This window comes from Apium graveolens, chromosome 1 (assembly GCF_009905375.1).
Source record: "Apium graveolens cultivar Ventura chromosome 1, ASM990537v1, whole genome shotgun sequence".
Taxonomy (NCBI): domain Eukaryota; kingdom Viridiplantae; phylum Streptophyta; class Magnoliopsida; order Apiales; family Apiaceae; genus Apium; species Apium graveolens.
Window position 1 is genome coordinate 110,871,126 of NC_133647.1, and position 18,267 is coordinate 110,889,392.

An 18,267-nucleotide genomic window follows, 5' to 3' on the forward strand; every position below is an offset into this window, starting at 1 on the left:
AGAACCCGTGTTGACCGTAATTTGACTATTATAAAAATACACGGAATAATATCTAAATTTTTTTTAAAAAAAATTGACATCTCTAAAATTAGTAGGTAGCATCATCCGTACGGTCAAAAAATTTTAAAAAATAGAATCACTGCTCGGGACAAGACTTGGTAATAGGAACCGGTCTTGACCGTAACTTGACTAATATAAAAACACACGATATAAAATCTAAATTTTCTTAAAAAATATTTACACGTCTCTAAAATTAGTAGGTAACATCATCCGTACAGTTGGATTATTGAACAAAAAATTTAAAAAAATAGAATAACCACTCGGGACAAGACTTGGTTACAAGAACCCGTGTTGACCGTAATTTGTCTATTATAAAAATACACGATATAAAATCTAAATTTTTACTCGGGGGGGTGCGGACACACCTGCGCGTAAGTAACATCATCCGTACTATTAGATCGTTAAACAAGAATTTTTAAAAAATATAATTACCGCCCGGGACAAGACTACGTAATGGGAACTCGTGTGCACCGTGGTTTGACTGTTATAAAAACACATGATATAAAATCTATTTTTTTCTTAAAAAAATTACACATCTCTAAAATTAGTAGGTAACATCATCCATACGATTGGATCAATTAAAAAAAAATTTAAAAAAATTAGAACATGAATATAAATAAAAAAATTTAAAATAGTACAATATCTAAGGCACCCCTAAATAACTTATTGCAACACTAGAAAGCAAATGCAACGCTTTAAATTGCCACGTGAGCTGCCACATCAGCATTTAGGCCCCATTTGTGGGACACACTGATGCCACACCCGCATGTTGATGGGTCCCACGTGTGGGCCCCACATGTGCCACGTCAGCAAAAGTGAACCCCTCCCGCGGGACCCACATGCCACATCAGCATGCTACGTCAACAATCGTGGGTCTCACAGTGGGCCCAGCATGCCACCTTAGATTTGTTTTTAATGTGAGCATTTATTAATAAAAAAAATGTCTAATGCAACGCTATAACGTCTACTGTTCCACGCTGCACAACACTAACATTTATACGCTGCACAACACTAACATTTATTAATTAGTAATGGTAACTTCGATGTACTGCAATGCTTTCTCCCCTGTGTTACAATAAACTGAAAATTTATGTAACGTTTTTCGTGCAACGCTAACTCAAAACCGTTGGCTATGTGCATTTATGGCGTAGTGTAAGTTTAAAATTTAAAGTATTACAAAATTTATATATTGTTAACATTTGATGCCAGAACAAAAGTTTGTATTTTATAAAATATAATTTAAAATTATTATAACATTTTATAATAAACTAATTTCGGCTCTCTTGACCGTAACATCACAATAGAACCACATTTGAGTTAAATTATAGTATTCTGGTCACTTCATGACATAATACTTACCAGCTACCTTCTTATTTTTGTTCTGTTTTGATGGCTTTTTTGTCAAATCTATTTCACGAGCTATATGTATCTTTTCTGTTGTTCTTTTTAATTCCAAAGGTCTTCGATCAGTCTTGTAGTTTGTTCCTTGGAGTATTCTCAGAACTATTGCTAGCATACCCCATCTTTTTTTCTTTTTATGACCTACATGTTTTATACTTATTTCAGCCGGCAAAGAAACTAATCTTCAGTTCGATTATTTTCGATTATTTTACTATGCATCAGTACTAGTATAATTGGCAGGGCCGTAATTTGGCGTGTGCGACTCGAGATTCTAGCACGGTATAATTTGAATCGAGTTTAATTGAGTTGACTGATTTAATAAATCAAGTTCGATTAATAGAGCCAAAATTTCTGTCAGCACTTGGCTCGTTTAATTTAACGAGTCGAACCGGCTCATTTAGCTAAACGAGTCTATTTTAACAAGTCAAGTTAGCCGACTCGTTTAATTTCACTTAGAGCCTAGAACCCTATTCGAACTCAGCTCGTTTAATTTTTATGAGTTGAGTCGAGTCGGCTCATTTAATCAAATAAGATGAAACCTCTATTCAAATTCGTTTTATTTAGTTAAGCAAGTCGAGTTCAGTTAAACGAGTTTGAGCCGAGTTAACGGACTCGAATTGCAATAATTATGAATCTGAGAGCTTCCAAGTTTGAAATCAAACTCGGAAAGTCAGTTTTGCATAATATTAAAGTTGAGATGGCTAAATTGATCATGTAATTTATATCAAATGAAAACAGACGAGTAATTTGTGAGATATAATTTAGCACATATTCTGGTTGTTCCGGTTACTTTTTATTTCATCAAAAAGAAAATAAAATTACACACTTGAAGTTGAGGCTAAATTTTGACATATTTATACAACAAAATACTGTGGTAGTATGGTACAGGTACTGAAACTAGATCACAGCTACAAGAACAAGGTTTAATTCCATGTTTTAGAAGATGCATATGCAAGCCATCTATTTGAGCAGCTTAGTGTTCTACAAATTACCAAAACCAAAATTTTTACTTCTTTTTGCTGACTAATTTGGCTTACATGCCTTACGATTGAGTATATGTTCTAATTAATATCGGGGGTGAACCAGAATCAAACATAAAACTTGGGACGACAAAAGATAAACCCTTTCGCACTTGTGCTATCTTATATATCAGCGCTCATTTGTATCTTCTTATTGTTTACAATTTTCACCATCTTTGGCAACAACTATCTCAGATAACTTAAAAGGCTCAACTTCTTCCAGCATTTGAACTACTACTCTCATCGAAGGTCTTAAATTTGGAACCTTCATCGTGCATCGGATTGCAATTGTTAACACTCTAGCTGCATCCTCTTTTAAGTCTTCTGAAATGGTTGAGTCCACTAAACCAATGCCACTGTCATCACTTTTCATCATTGTATCACAGACCCATTGCACAATGTCTTTGTTTTCTCCGAATTCTGGCTCTGTTGGCCTCTTTCCGGTGACTAGTTCCATAAGAACCACTCCAAAACTGTAGATATCACTCTTTTCATCTACTTTGTATGTGTATGCATATTCTACATATCGTAAAAAAAAAGAAAAGAAAACTATTAGCGTTACTGTAAAATGATCAATAATAAAATTTTGGAATAAAAATATAGGAACGCCTAGATAAACTAACCAGGAGCAATGTAGCCATATGTGCCAGCAATCAGTTGTGTAGCAGCAACCTTAGCTCCATTAGGCTGAACAATTTTTGCTAGCCCAAAATCAGCAATTCTAGGCTTCATGTTTTCATCCAAGAGAATATTGCTTGATTTTACATCACGATGTATCACCGGCCTATCATAACCATGATGGAGATATTCCAGTCCCCTAGCTGCTCCAACAGCTATGTCGTATCTGACAGTCCAATCCATCGAGATCTTCTGACATGTGTGCAATTGGTCCCACAAGCTTCCGTTAGGCATGTACTCATATACCAATAGATTTGAGTCCTCGCTTGTAATACTGCAATACAGTTTCACCACATTTACATGCCTTATGGAGCTCAGAGCTTCCACCTCAGCATCATACTCAGGTGATCCGCTCTTCCCTTTCCCGAGCATAGGCGAGTTCATCCGAAAACTCTTGTGTCCACCAGAATTTGATTTCCACACATGTTTAACAGCTAATGTTTTGCCACAACTCAAAGAAACCTTGTACACATTTCCAGAGCCACCTGTACCTATCAAATTTTCTTGTTTTAAAGCTTTTACTACTTCCTCCTCGCTGAAACTTAGTACATGATAATGTTTCATATCCCATGAATCACGTCGCGTCATAGGAAAGTTCTGAGCATTTTTCCTTAGCTTCAAAATATATAAGAATGTAGCAAGTGACAGAACAGATACAAATGCCCCAGCTATGACAATGGACACAATTATTTTGAGCTGCACGGACTCGGTTGAACCTGTGGATGAACATGATCTAAGACCACTAATCCTCTTAGTACTACACAATCCCGGATTTCCAAGAAAGCCATCCCTGAACACTTCAACAGAAAAAGCTTCCGGTATGGGCCCACTCAACAGATTGTTGGACAAATCAAGAAGGCTTAGTCTAGTTGATGACAGACTGAATGGAATTTTTCCAGAAAGCTTGTTATCTGATAAATTTAAGGAGTTCAAGCTTGGTAAAGAACCAAGACTCTCCGGAATTCCACTCACAAGAGAATTTCCTGCAAGACTAATATCATTAAGTGATGCACATAAGCCTAATGACTCTGGTATGGCACCGCTGAAAGAGTTATCTTCCAAATGTAAACTGCTCAATTTTTTCAATTCACCTATTGTCGATGGAATTTCACCTGAAAAATTATTCCATCCCAATTCAATTTCCACCAAAGATGAAGCATCTGATATAGTTACTGGCAGCTCTCCAGAAAATTTATTATTGAATAGAAATAGCTGAGACAAGTTCTTAGCTTCTCTCAAATTGCTTGTTACTGAACCTTCAAAATGATTCAGAGCAAGATCAATCATCTTCACATTAGGCAAACCCCATAACCCATCAGGGACAGATCCTGACAGCGAATTATTACTAAGCCGGACACGGGTTAGGGATGAACAATTTGCATAACTTTCAGGAATTCCACCAGATAAATTATTTTGCAACAGAAGTAGATCAGTCAGGCTACCTTTCTTGCACATATCAGGGGGGATTAGGCCTGTGAAATGATTCTCTGAAATGTCTATATAAACAAAATCAGACCAAGATCCAATCTTTGGTGGGAGTGAACCTGTGAACTTGTTGGTGTATAGTGACAACTCTTGAAAAAACTGGAATTCTCCAAATTCTATTGGGATCTCCCCGGAAAATTTGTTTTCAAATAGTTGCAATGACTCTAGTTTCACTAAAGATTTCAGCTCAGAAATATCACCTTCAAGGCTATTATTCGAAACATCAAGTTTCCTAAGACTGGTGAGATTTCCAAAGCCCCCAGGAAAATTTCCAGTTAGTTTGTTGTCATAAAGCTCAAGCTGTGAAAGTTTAGAGAGCTTTGTGATTCCGGCTGGAATTTTTCCAAACAAAAAGTTGTCTGAAAGCTCAAGATTTTCGAGAAGACTGAGGTTTTCTATTTCCTCTGGAACTTGGCCTACAATACTAGTGTTAGTAAGGTAAAGCCAATACAACTTATCAAGATTCAGTACTTCCAAAGGGAATGGAGACTTTTCAAATAAGTTGTCACCTAGGCTCAAGAAAGTAAGACTAGTAAGATTTTGTAGTGAACTCCAAGGAAATGAACCCGAAACACCACTATTGTTCAAACTCAAGAAATTAAGTTTGGTTAAAGATGACAAGTTAGGAACTTCTCCAGAAAAGTAGTTGTTACCCAAATCCAAGTATGTCAACTTAGTACAATTTGCTAAGTGATAACTAATTATACCAGACAAAGAATTTGATCCTAAAGAAAGTTTCTCAAGTGACTCAAGAGAACATATAACATCAAAAGGCAGAGTTCCAACTAGATTTTCTTGAGAGAGATTGATTTCTTGTACCTTTTGTTTGTCATTGCACATTATGCCACTGAAGCTGCACATCAAGTTATCTGATCTCCAAGTATCGAAAACTCTCGAATCCGAATCTTTGAGGCTGTCTTTAATTTGAAGAAGCATGTCAAGTTCATTAGAACATGCATGAAAAGCCATGCAGAGAACGGAGAAAAGGATGGTAACGATAATCCGATGACCGGAAAACATGATTGCCATTTAGGGAAGGCAAGAAAATTGTCACAAAGATTTAGTGATCATGCATAACATGAGGTGTGAAAATGTGACTAAATGTTTGTTGTATGACTAGAGTAGATACATGCACACACATGGGTGGCTTATATGGTGTAACTAAAAGTGGGGCTTTACAGTTACTCCCTCCGTCCCTCCCAAATGTTTACATTTGGGTGGCTCGCGTAATTTAAGAAAAATGATAAAATAGTCAACAAAAGTTGAAAAAAGGAGTGAAATAGTGGAACCGATTAATATTAAATGTATAAAGTGGATATAGTGGAGTAAAGTAGTGGATGTAGTTATTTTAAAAATTATAAAGCTTTACTATTTTTGAAAAATTTTGAAATATAAACAATCGGAAGGGACATCCTAAAAAAGAAACCGTAAACAAATGGGAGGGACAAGAGAGTACAAATAAGACTTTTATATGTAGGATGTGACACAGATTTTGTCTTCAATTGTATGTTTCCTGTTAACTTTGACTTTGAATATTCAAAAAGACATGTGAAATCAAGCAATAATGGATCATGGGCTGTAGGTTATATTCACCATCACTTAATCACTTTGGAGTCATGATATGATGATTGTAAAGTAAACAAATCAAAACTGAATAAGGATTGTAACAAATTTACAAGAACCATGACTTAAAAGTAAAGATTAAAATACTCGTTTAAGTTACCCTGCACTTAAGTAGAGTGAAAATTTACTTGCAATATAGTTCAGTATGTTGAGTAAAAGAAATGTGTAATTGAATTAATTTGACAAATTCAACAATAATTTGTACAATCTTCAAATAGAGAAACTAAGTTGAGATAACTTATCTGATCAAGTTGGATAACCAGTTTCATGTCAATATTTATATATTGAATTAGTGTCCGCCTTCAAATTGTTTTATTAATTAAAAACTGATACGATCAGAACTCGAAATTGACATTCTTATTTTTTTCAGTTCAGTTTATTACAAGGGCTTTACTATTTTTTTACATGACTAGCGTGTTACAGTTAGTTTTTTGTTACAGTTAGTTTTCTATAAATAGAGAAATAAAGTTTTAGGTTCTTGATTTTAATTTTTAGTCCTAGTATATTTAGTATTCAAGGTAAATAGAGAAATAAATTTTCTATTGAAGGTCAAAGAAGCTCACGGGTATAAACTAGTTTACAATTTATAATTAGTTTTGTACAAAACCATTAACAAATGTGAAAATTTTAAAAAAATAATAATTTATGTGGAGTTGATCTTGCACTAACTCCTTATTCCCCACTTTTAAAAAGGGCAAAAACGAAGTATAAGCTAAATAAAATAGTTTCACTTTCAATTCTAATAATACTCCGAGTTGTTCAAAGTAATGAACTGCAAGTGCTTATAAATATAAATTTTACATATTTTATCTATAAAACTTTCATCACATTTTTGAAATAAAAATATTTAACTCCTTATCACTTACTTCCTTTCTTAATAAAAACAGTGGAGCAGGGCTTAAACACCTCTGCCGGTGCCGATATTATAATCATGAGTACTAATTTTCATGGCCGACCTGGGGCAATCTTAAGTTGACTGACCACTCAAAAGAAACCACGCTGATGAGTAGGCCCCACTATGAATTGCCGCCTGACAACTCTCAAGTCTCCACTAGTAGTCTCTTGTCCCATTTTATCAGTCACCGTCTTAATTGAAAATATATACATCGTGTTTTATTTGGTCAGACTCGGAGGTTAGATTATTATTCTGAGAATATTGAATACTGCACTTATTTTTTATAGAACCCAAGAAGTACGAGAGGAAAGGACATGGAAAGAGTAAGTAAAATTATTAAGAACTGGATTTTAGTACATAACATTACATATTAATCCGACAAACAAAGATGCCGAATCAATTTAACTTTAGAAATATGGATCAAGCCTTTATTTTAATTTTTTAATTTTCTTGCTAGTTTATCATGCCTGTAAATTCATTTACGAGAACTGAATCATCAACCTCTGAATTTTGAAAAAAGTAGAATATTTGTTGAATCACTATTTAAATGTACATAAAGTTACAAGTTAAAATTTAGAAATAGATAAAACATATTTAGTAGAAAGAATAAATTAAAATTTAAATGTAAGAAATCCTTTGGGATAGATAAACAAGATCTACTTTATCATCGGATTATAACAATACAAGGAGCATCGTATGAGATAATAGAAATGAGAGGATTTTTTTTCCTAGCCACTTATTTACATGGCTGATGCCTTGAACCAACTAATGTTACATTGATCATGCATATATTAGAAAAACAACGTGGATAAAATTATACCGATTATTATTTCAGGGGTCTACTACTAGAAAAAGTAGAATAGATATCACATATCAGATATCCGTTCAAGTTTATACTGATGTGAAAAGTAGTTTTTACATCGTTTGAGACAAAATCGATGTCTTTTAGTAATTCATACATCGATTTTTAATTCAACTGATGTTTTAGGTGCATTTAAAAAAGTAGCGCTATTTCCTTTTTTCTTTTCCCCTTCACTAAATTTTCACTCACTCTTTAAAAATTTCCCCGCCATAGAAAATTTTCAACTTACCTCCTACTTTTCAACATTAAACGCTCATAACTTTAAAAAAATTGAAATTAAAACATAAATTAACTAACACATACTATATGAAAAAAACATTAATCAAAATCAATAAAACCCACAACTCAACAACATGACTTTCTGTCTCTCTCAACTCTCTCAGATCTCTAAGCTCCCTCAAAAATGAAACAACTCTCTCGAAGGTGGAACAACTCTCCCTACTGTGCTCTCTTCGCTACTATTCTATCTCCCTCAAGCTCATTCGTTGGTTCAATTGACTGTGCTGTTGTGCTCAAATTCGAGGTCAATGGTTGAAAATGTGTTCAATTAATAGGTCCTACAAGTCGGAGGTTGAAGAGGTCAAAATTTTATTTGGTAAGATTTAAACCCTAATTTTTATATTGGAGGTTTCAATTCGGAAGCCTAATTTTGTAATTAGTTGATGTAATCGATGATCAGGATCTCTTAAGAATCTTCTAAATGTTAGTTCATGTGTGTTATAAACTATACAAGACTTTTTTTTCCTTATTGAATTGCAGACAATATATTGCTCCTTAACATTTTGTTTGGTTAAATTTCCTAATTATTTTGTTTCTTGAGATTGCAGATGCATACTAAATTTCCCAATTATTACGAATGATATTTCTCACCGACTAGTCTTCAATTTAAAGTATATTTATTACGACCTTCTTGTTCTTTTTTTTTCATACATCATTTTTGTAATATTTATAATTATGTCCAATTATACGTAAACATTTTAATACCTCATTGAATTGTTTTCTTGCAGAAACAAGGGAGCTAACATACACCCAAGTCCCTGCTAAATTAAAAGTTTTAGTAAGAAGAGTTGCTTCGTACGACTGAGTGTAGTATTTTGACAAAATTGTTGACTATCCTCCAACCTTTAAAATGCATGAATTTGATGCAACAGTGATTGATACACTTGTGATTTAGTGTAAAGCACCCTTATGATTTTATGAATTAAATTCCGTCACCTAACCTGTCTTGAAAGTCAGATTTTAGATTGGATGTAGAAATGATTGCCAAAGTGGTTGAGCAGGAGACCAAAGTGTATTTTTCTGATTTCTAACGTATCCTAACAACCTAGATGAGAGGTAATATGTCACAAGATTTATGTTTTCTTGGTCGGGCTTTATACTATTTATACATGCTTGACTTTTTAACTAGAGTTTTTTTGTTTATATTAATGATTTAGTGTTTTATGATTACTAAATTTATTTACTAGTGTTTGATAAGTCTACGTACAGAAGATTCTGAATTTAATGTAAAAGTATTAGTACCTTTACCTAATCGTTGATTAGCTTGAACGATCAATGGGACTGAAAGGAGTACAAGATTTTTTTCACACTTGTTTTAGGAATGTGCCATATGATTGGATTAACAAGCGGAAGTCCAATCAGAACTTGTTAAGGAAGGGAGGTGAGAATTTTCTCTTTCCTAGTGGAGGTACCATATTCCTGAATGGAGTTGGTGCATATATTGATATGATGGAGGATCTTATTCTTGAAATGAAAAACGGGACTATTAGGACTGCTATTGATACTGGGCGTAGGGTAAATCCATATTTTCTAGTTTTGAAAGTTTATATTGCTGTTGCAGAATTCCTTACCTGCAGTTATGATGAGAAATAGTTTGGCATGATTATTTTACTCTTTTAATATGCAATTTACATATTATATGAAGATTATTTGGTCCAATTATCTACAAATATATTGTTTAGGTTGCTAGATGGGGAGGTGATGTACTTGATCGTGGGATCTTGACAGTCTCGCTTGCCCAATGTGATAATCACGAGGTGCAAATCCAATTTTCCCTAGAATGAGGAATTCCTGCGATTCTAGGAATTATTTCTACAGAGAGTCTTTCTTTTCCCTTAAACTCATTTGATATGGCTCATTGTTCAAGATGCCTCATCCCCTAGAAAAAATTTGGTATCTTTTTTTTTTTGCTTTGGCCAAGTTTTTTATAATATATAAATTTGTAAGATTTAGCTAGTTGCAATTAATCTAGGTTGTGACTTCTCAATGAAGAGTGCCTTTCATCTGTTATAACTAACTTATTGTGGTTGCCGGAATTCATGTAAATATTATATATCCAATATAGTTTGCATTTGATATGGCTCCTGCAATGAACTTTTTGCCAATGCATTTTGATCAAAGAGTGCAACCTGCGCTTGCTTTACTTTCCAAAATTGATCATGAATCCCTCATAAATTATAAATGAAGATCCCAATATCCAGAATGTCAACGATTCTACTGTTGGTATAAATTTTATCTTCTTTTTGCTTGTTTCTTAGTAGACACCATGATCTTTTTTGAAGTATTCAAGGTAATTGTTTCCGAGCTACTATAATAATGGCATCGTGTTATGTTAGGAATATGTTGTATACTTGATGATAACTTGACAAAACACTCTAAGTAGATAAGTAAAATGAATTTTGTAGCCATCAAGTAATGCAGAAGCTTATGTTTAAATATGTCTTTAGCACATTCCTGTATACTGTAATATCTTAAAAGTTTAGAAATTGTTAGACATTCCAAGTCATGTTGACTACTAGCAAGATATGTAAAATAGGTTGGCCAATTGTAAATAAATGATGCCTTATAATTCTGCATAAGTGAAAGAGTATCAACATAAACTATAAAGCACTCAACGGATGACTCCAACTACTTTCAATGAATGATCCATAAGAGACTCACCGGATAATCCAAGCTGAGTATCAATAGATAACAGATTCAAATAGCAGTTGAAAGCGATTAGATAGTGACATGGGTTAATTGTATATAAAAGGAATGTGGCAGCCTGTAATCAGGTTTATGACGATCAAGAAGCATTTCCATTTCCATGCAAAACAGGGACATTCAAAGATGCTGTATCTATCTGGATTTCATGGGATAAAGAAATGAAGAAACATGTTATTAGACCTAGATAATAGACTTAAATTTCATCTTATTACACGTGTAACTTGGTGATATATAAACGAAGTTTAGCAAAGAGTTAATTATCGATTGACACAGTCAACACAAGAAAGAACAAGAGAGCATTTGTAAGCTGTATCTTCGAGCACTCTCAAGTTCAGTTTGTAAGAACTCTTGTAAGCACCTGTGTGCTTTTGCAACACAGAGATCTTCTACATTTATATATATCTTTGCTGGAAATATCAATCCACCAGAAAGTTTTTAAATAGATTTGTTTATTTACTTTGTGTTTTCAATCCTTGAATACTTCTTATCCGCACCTAACTTATTCAAACAACGTTATATATATATATATATTAAAGAGATTTTAAATTTTCCAAAAGAAACTAGAATTACATTCAACCCCCCTTCTGTAATTCTATTATTAGATTGTTAGGGAATAACATGTTAAATATGGATGGTTCTGTTCATCTACTTCCTTTGATCTTTTTACATATCTAGAAACATGTTTAGTTCGGTTCTTTCTAATTTTATTGTGTGATCATTCACATCTTTATTTGGTCTCATATTAGAATTAACTTGTTTCATGATGTGAATCCTTCCTAAATGGTTATTAAAGGGCATGAGTGGTATCAGATCATTGTAGGTATCTGTCTTAATGTGCCAAATATAGAAAAAAATACACTCATAGGTAGTGTGAGATTATAAACTTTTACTCAGAATTTATTTGGCACAATAGAAGCCTTGTCTTTCTATGTTATTTATAAAGAAAATTTTATGTTATCTTTCAGGGTTTAATATCTGCCAGCATGTCTATATTCCATACTCTTTTTGTTTTCATATGTACTCACCTAACATTAGGCAAAAAAGAAGCTGAGAAAATCAATATAAAATGTTGCAGCGCCGCTATCCCTTTTTTGGTTGTTTCTGCATAAAGTTATACGTAATTGTTAAGTACCTTTTTGGTTTAATTAGCACAAATTTTTAACTAATAATTTCTTTTTTCGTTAAATGTTCACAATGGTCCAGAAAGATTCGGAAATCCTACGATAGCAAGGATCTTGATGTTCGTACGGAGATTCTCGGCTATATATATCGAAGGATTCATGTAGCTAACTCTCACTACGCCATAAGTGCACATAGGCAACCCCTACTATATAGTTGCATAAGGCCTAAATTGTGACGCCCTCAATCTCGGGGTTAGGAAATGAGGACTCACACACCTTTAATCTAAAAATTAAATATGCATAACCCCGATTAACTACTAACAGGATCAACATGATAAATTATGAGACAAGATTACAACTACCAATCATAAAATATAACTTACAAGCCCAAAATATTATTAAATAAACAATATCGATTCCGGCTGGGAACCGACAAATAACCCATTGTATCTTTATACACTTCTTTCTAGGCGCGAGCTCACTCTTAATTACCACTACCTGTTCTGGCAACCGGAAGCCCTCAACACGGTAGGGACCACCAGGTATGCTCTTACGAGCAGTGCGCCTAAGCCTGACCATCTTCTTGCTTAACTGCCATGGTTAGATTAAAATAAAACAAATGAGTATAAAACTCAGCAAGTAACTATATAGCAGTTCTACAATATCAAATCACAATATGCTTTACCAATCTCAGGGCATTCTACTTTATTTGATCTAGGTGGCATATTTCCATCTTTTGGGTTAAGAAAAGGTTTTTGAAGGATAGTGTGGGGCTTTCAAAGAACAAGGCTCAAAGCAGGACGAAAGCCGACATTCATCACAAATCATTAAAGGATCAGAATAGATCTTTTGATAGAGGAAAGCAATAGTATTTCAATATATAGAATCAATCATATGATCAACAATTTCAAGAATCAGGGTTCTCGAGCTTTAAGCTTCACGATAACATAATCAACTCTTTCCAAAGTAATATAAACCATTTTCATTTTAAAAACCAATTTACTGAACAAAAGTTTCATTTCCCTTTTAAAATAATCAATTAGAACCCTTGATTGAATCACTTTATCTTTCTATTTCATTACGTACGGGTGATCAACCCGTACCGACCTCCATCCAGTCTTTAAGGTACCAATCAGCATAATTTTAGCATTAAGTTGGACTAGCCCCGCTAGCCTCTTACCATGACTGGACTAGTCCCACTAGCCTCTTACGTCCCAATCCAATCCATCAGGAATTCATTTGGAAAACCTTGAGTTGGAAAAACAAATAGGTTTTCAAAAATCCATTTTTATCATTACCAAGCATTTGAAATCATTCGGACTCTTTCAAGTTGAAACTCATTCTTAATTCAGATTTTAAGGAAACAAAGTTCAGGGAGTGATTCAAAGATACGCAAGGAACAATTCATAAGAATTCTGTATCAAGGATAACAAGGCACTAAATTAGAAGGATCAGCATTGATTTAAGGATCAATAGGGTGATCAAGAGAAACAGGGTATCATTAAACAGGGTTAACAAGGATAGTCAAACGGTTCAATATAATTCATGGCTTAATAGGTAACTTGAACAGAAAGGACAGATTATCAAAGGGTGAAATCAATAAGCTTATCAATAACAGATTATCAAGAACAAGGGTACTTCAAATCAATATCAGGGTTTCATAAAACAAGGGTTTCATACTTAAACAATTAAATACTCTACATGGTATGAACAACATTCTCTTTATAACTATTTACACAAGTAATCAGAGTTACTTGCCTGAATTTGCTTTCCTGAAGGTTGAACTACTGCCACCTAGTAAATCCTTTCCTTTCCTAGCCTGAATGTCCTCACGCTCCGAATCTACAATAAAACCAAAACCTTAATCAGATTCTCAACTCTCGTTCCCGGAACAATCACTCAATACGATAACTCGACTATATTTTTGACTCGAGTATACGAATATAGCTTATAAACATAAGCACATAGCACATAGCATATAGCATAACCCTTTTTACGACCATAACTATCACTTATAGCTCTTAATATCAAACGATTAAGTTTTCCTTTTCGTTTATTCCTTAAATCGAACCATATATGCAAAACACAACCAAGTACATTCAATTTCAATCCTCATGTAATCAAACACAACTATATGCAATTCACAAGGGTCATTTACGCACTTAAATTTCATTCTTTTCAATCATGAATCCGAATCACAACATATTAAGAATCAAAATCAACAACTTCTTTTGATCATCAAAATTTGAACATAAACACTACCCCATCTTTATCACGCAATCAAGTTCTCACTAGCCATTAATATAATTGATAAAAACCAACTTGATTCCTCTTTTACTCCTTAGAACCCATTCGGGTTTTCCATAAATCAAACATGCAAGTATAGATTTCGACATGCAAGGCTATATACCACATTTCTTTCTTGTTTTAATCCCTTATTAAATCATTCCATCCATTACATCACCAAACCATGCATTACTTAGTGACTTTAACATAATCAATCCATTCAATCAACATGCATGCACTTATTCATCAAATTAATCCCTTTTTAAACTCAATTCCCATTCGGCAAGACTCAAATTTACAACTCAAGGACAAATCAATGACATGCACATCTTGATCTTCTTTAAAACTAACATGCAATCACTTTTTAGGCCTTATAAACTTAGTGTTCACTAAGATTAACTCACAAAATAAAATTCCTCTTCTTATTAGCATAAAACCCGAACCTAAACCTAAAATGCAACAACAATTTCATTCCTTTTTAATCCGTTAAACCAACCTAATAATAATTCATAATTACTTTAAACAAGTTACCTCAAATCAATAACTTCAAAGATCAAAACCATTCGGGTTTTTCAAGAATGACACATGCAATAATCAAAAATAAGTATTTGGTGTGGTAGAGCTCAGTGTTTACATCATCACTCACCACCGGTTCACCGGAGTTCATCACCGGTGGCGGTGGCTTCACGGTGGCGCCCTCATTCGAGGGTATCCAACCATAAAACCTCCGATTTTCTAAAAAAAACAGCAACACTACATGCAATATGATCACAATAATCACAAAAACAAGAATTAATCAAGAAACCCCGGGTCTCGGCTCAAACCGAACCCAAACACACACACACACTTCGCATGCAAGCATAAACACACACATGCACATGAATTGAAGCTCTTGTATGGAATAAGGATGAAGATTCATGGAGGGTTTCAAAGAATTAGAGAGGGAGAAACAATATACCGAGAGGAAAAAGAGAGAGAGAGTAGCAGAGAGAGAGAGAGTAGCCGAGAGAGAGAGAGAGAGAGAGAGAGAGAGTGAGAGAGGGTTCGAGAGAGAAAGAGAGAAAAGAGAGAAGAAAGTGAGTGCACAAAAGAAAGAAAAAAGAAAGGAAAGTTGGTTATATACCACTTAGAAACAAGGGCAAATTTGTAATCTACTAATTCCCTTTTCATTCTTATTAGTCCCTTGTTTTTACTAAAATAAAAGAAGGATTAAATATAAAATATATCTCTCTCGGGAAGTGGAGAATTATTGAAAATGATATTTTTAATACGTAGGCCTCAAAATTAGCTTTCCAACCATTACTCATAATGAATTTTTGAGCGAACGGTTGATTTTATATGAATTTCGCAAACTTGCTTTAATAATAACATTTTCCCCATAAAATCAATTTAAAAATACAAAGACCATCAAATAAATTCACTTATCATTTTTAAAAAGTGTCTAGGACCACTACGAAGATAACAGAACAAATCCCATGTTTTTATCTTACTCGAATGATTTTATAAAAATGCACGAAGGTTAATTAAACCTTTATTTATATCATGTAATTCCTTTAAAAAATTCACAAAAACGATCACAGATCACATAGCCATGCTCATAGACAACAATTTCACATATATAATCACATAACGACTCAAGTCTGATCATAGAATTTATCCCTCTTTAGTCTTTATCCTCTTTTACGCGTACCGGGTCACGTTCAGCCTGACGGCCCGACGCTCAGCGTTTCGATTACGCTTCTCATTATCTTTACCAATCAACACGTCACTTTGGACGAAATACTTTATTTACTCATTCAATCACACATAATTCATATTTTATATTCTTTAATTTCTTATTAGGACGGGTTCCGTTCTACCTGACGGCCCGACACCCCAACTTAACTTCTAAGCTGACTCTTTAAATTGGAACGTTTATATCCACGCTCCTATATTCTAATATACAGAAAAGATAATTAATTAGCACTTATTCATATAATTATAATCATATCACATAACACATTCTTTATTGACTTAATTATGTCACAAAATTCTCAGTCGTCACAATCTACCCTCCTTAAAAGGATTCTGTCCCCAGAATCTAATCTAAGCAAATAGATGGGGATACTTTTCTTTCATTTCGCTTTCTAATTCCCAAGTCGATTCTTCGACTAATGGATTTCTCCACAACACTCTAACTAGATGTACAAGTTTATTTCTAAGCGTCATTTCTTTTCGATCCAAAATTTGCATTGGCTGTTCCACATAGGACAAATCTGGTTGAATTTCCACTGGTTCCAACTCGATCACATGGCTCGCATCAGCATTATACTTCTTCAGAAGAGATACATGAAACACATTGTGCAGATGTTGCATATGCGGAGGTAGCGCCAATTCATACGCCACTTTCCCAACTTGTCGCAATACTTGAAATGGTCCAATTTACCTTGGCCTCAGCTTTCCTTTCTTTCCGAATCGAGTTAAACCTTTCCAAGGAGATATCTTTAATAAGACTTTGTCTCCAGTTTCGAATTGCACATCTTTCCGTTCTTGATTTGCGTACTTTGCCTATCGATCTTGAGCTGCAATTAATCTCTTTTGTATCATTTCGACTTTTTCCTTCGTTTGTTGAACTAGCTCTGGGCCAATTAACTTGCGCTCACCAACTTCGTCCCAATAAGTAGGGGATCTACACTTTCTTCCATACAACGCTTCATAACGCGGCATGCCAATACTCACGTGATAACTGTTGTTGTAGGAAAACTCAATTAAGGGCAAATGATCGTCCCAATTTCCTTTGAAATCTATTGCACAGGTTCGCAACATATCTTCAATCGTCTGAATTGTCCTTTCACTTTGTCCGTCTGTCTGCGGATGATATGTCGTACTCATTTTCAATTTCATTCCCAAATGATCATGGAATTGTCGCCAAAATCTCGAATTAAACCTTGGATCTCTATCATACACGATAGATACAGGAACTCCATGACGCATCACGATCTCATCCAGATACAATTTGACCAACTTTTCCAATGAAAACCTTTCGTTTATCGACAAGAAATGTGCTGACTTTGTCAACCGATCGATTACCACCCAAATCGCATCATGATTTGACTTTGTTTTGGGTAATCCTACCAGGAAATCTATTGCTATATGCTCCCATTTCCATTCGGGTATGTCCAATGGCTGAAGCAATCCGCTTGGCCTTTGATGTTCCGCTTTGACTCTCTGGCATGTATAACATTTACTTATCCATTCCGTAATTTCCTTTTTCATGTTTGGCCACCAATAATTTCCTTTTAAATCCTGGTACATTTTCGTACTCCCAGGGTGAATTGAAAATCTCGAGTTATGCGCTTCTTGCAAAATCTCGCGCTTTAGTTCCACGATATTAGGTATCCAAATACATGAGTTAACACGGTATATCGCTTTTCCATCCTTTTGAGCTTTAATTTCTTCTCCCGTCAACCTATCCTTTTCGCGTTTCATCACTTGCTCTTGACAGCATCGAATCTTTTCCAAAATTTCAGGTTGAAACAGCATTGCATATATAGCTTCACCTCCACATTCTGGAGTCTGCGCCTCTATTTCCATCTTGTCAAAGTCCTTGATTAATTCTTCCGATGACGTTAACATATTCAACCTTTCTTTTCGACTTAAAGCATCAGCTACCACATTTGCCTTTCGAGGATGATAGTTTATCGCACAATCATAATCTTTGATGAATTCTAACCATCTTCTTTATCGCATATTCAATTCTTTCTGAGTAAAGATATACTTTTAACTTTTATGATCCGTATAAATCTCGCACTTTTCCCCGTACAAATAATGCCTCCAAATCTTAAGGGCAAACACATTTGCTGCCAATTCCAA

At 34.4% G+C, this 18,267-nt stretch overlaps 1 protein-coding gene across 1 annotated transcript; it reads right to left on the bottom strand.

The window, feature by feature from the left end:
• Positions 1 to 2,365: 2,365 nt before the first annotated feature.
• Positions 2,366 to 5,775, bottom strand: LOC141665843 (receptor-like protein kinase 7). The gene is made up of 2 exons (XM_074471830.1): positions 3,104 to 5,775; positions 2,366 to 2,999 (listed from the first exon to the last, which is right to left on the bottom strand). Exons 1-2 carry the CDS (start codon positions 5,670 to 5,672, stop codon positions 2,632 to 2,634), a joined length of 2,937 nt encoding a protein of 978 aa, XP_074327931.1. The 5' UTR covers positions 5,673 to 5,775; the 3' UTR covers positions 2,366 to 2,631.
• Between the last annotated feature and the right edge of the window lie 12,492 nt (positions 5,776 to 18,267).

Excerpts from the sequence above, each read along its gene's own strand:
- LOC141665843 (XM_074471830.1), bottom strand. The coding sequence starts at position 5,672 with ATGGCAATCATGTTTTCCGGTCATCGGATTATCGTTACCATCCTTTTC. Across the intron at positions 3,000-3,103 it reads ATATGGCTACATTGCTCCTG|AATATGCATACACATACAAA; the intron begins GTTAGTTTATCT and ends TACGATATGTAG.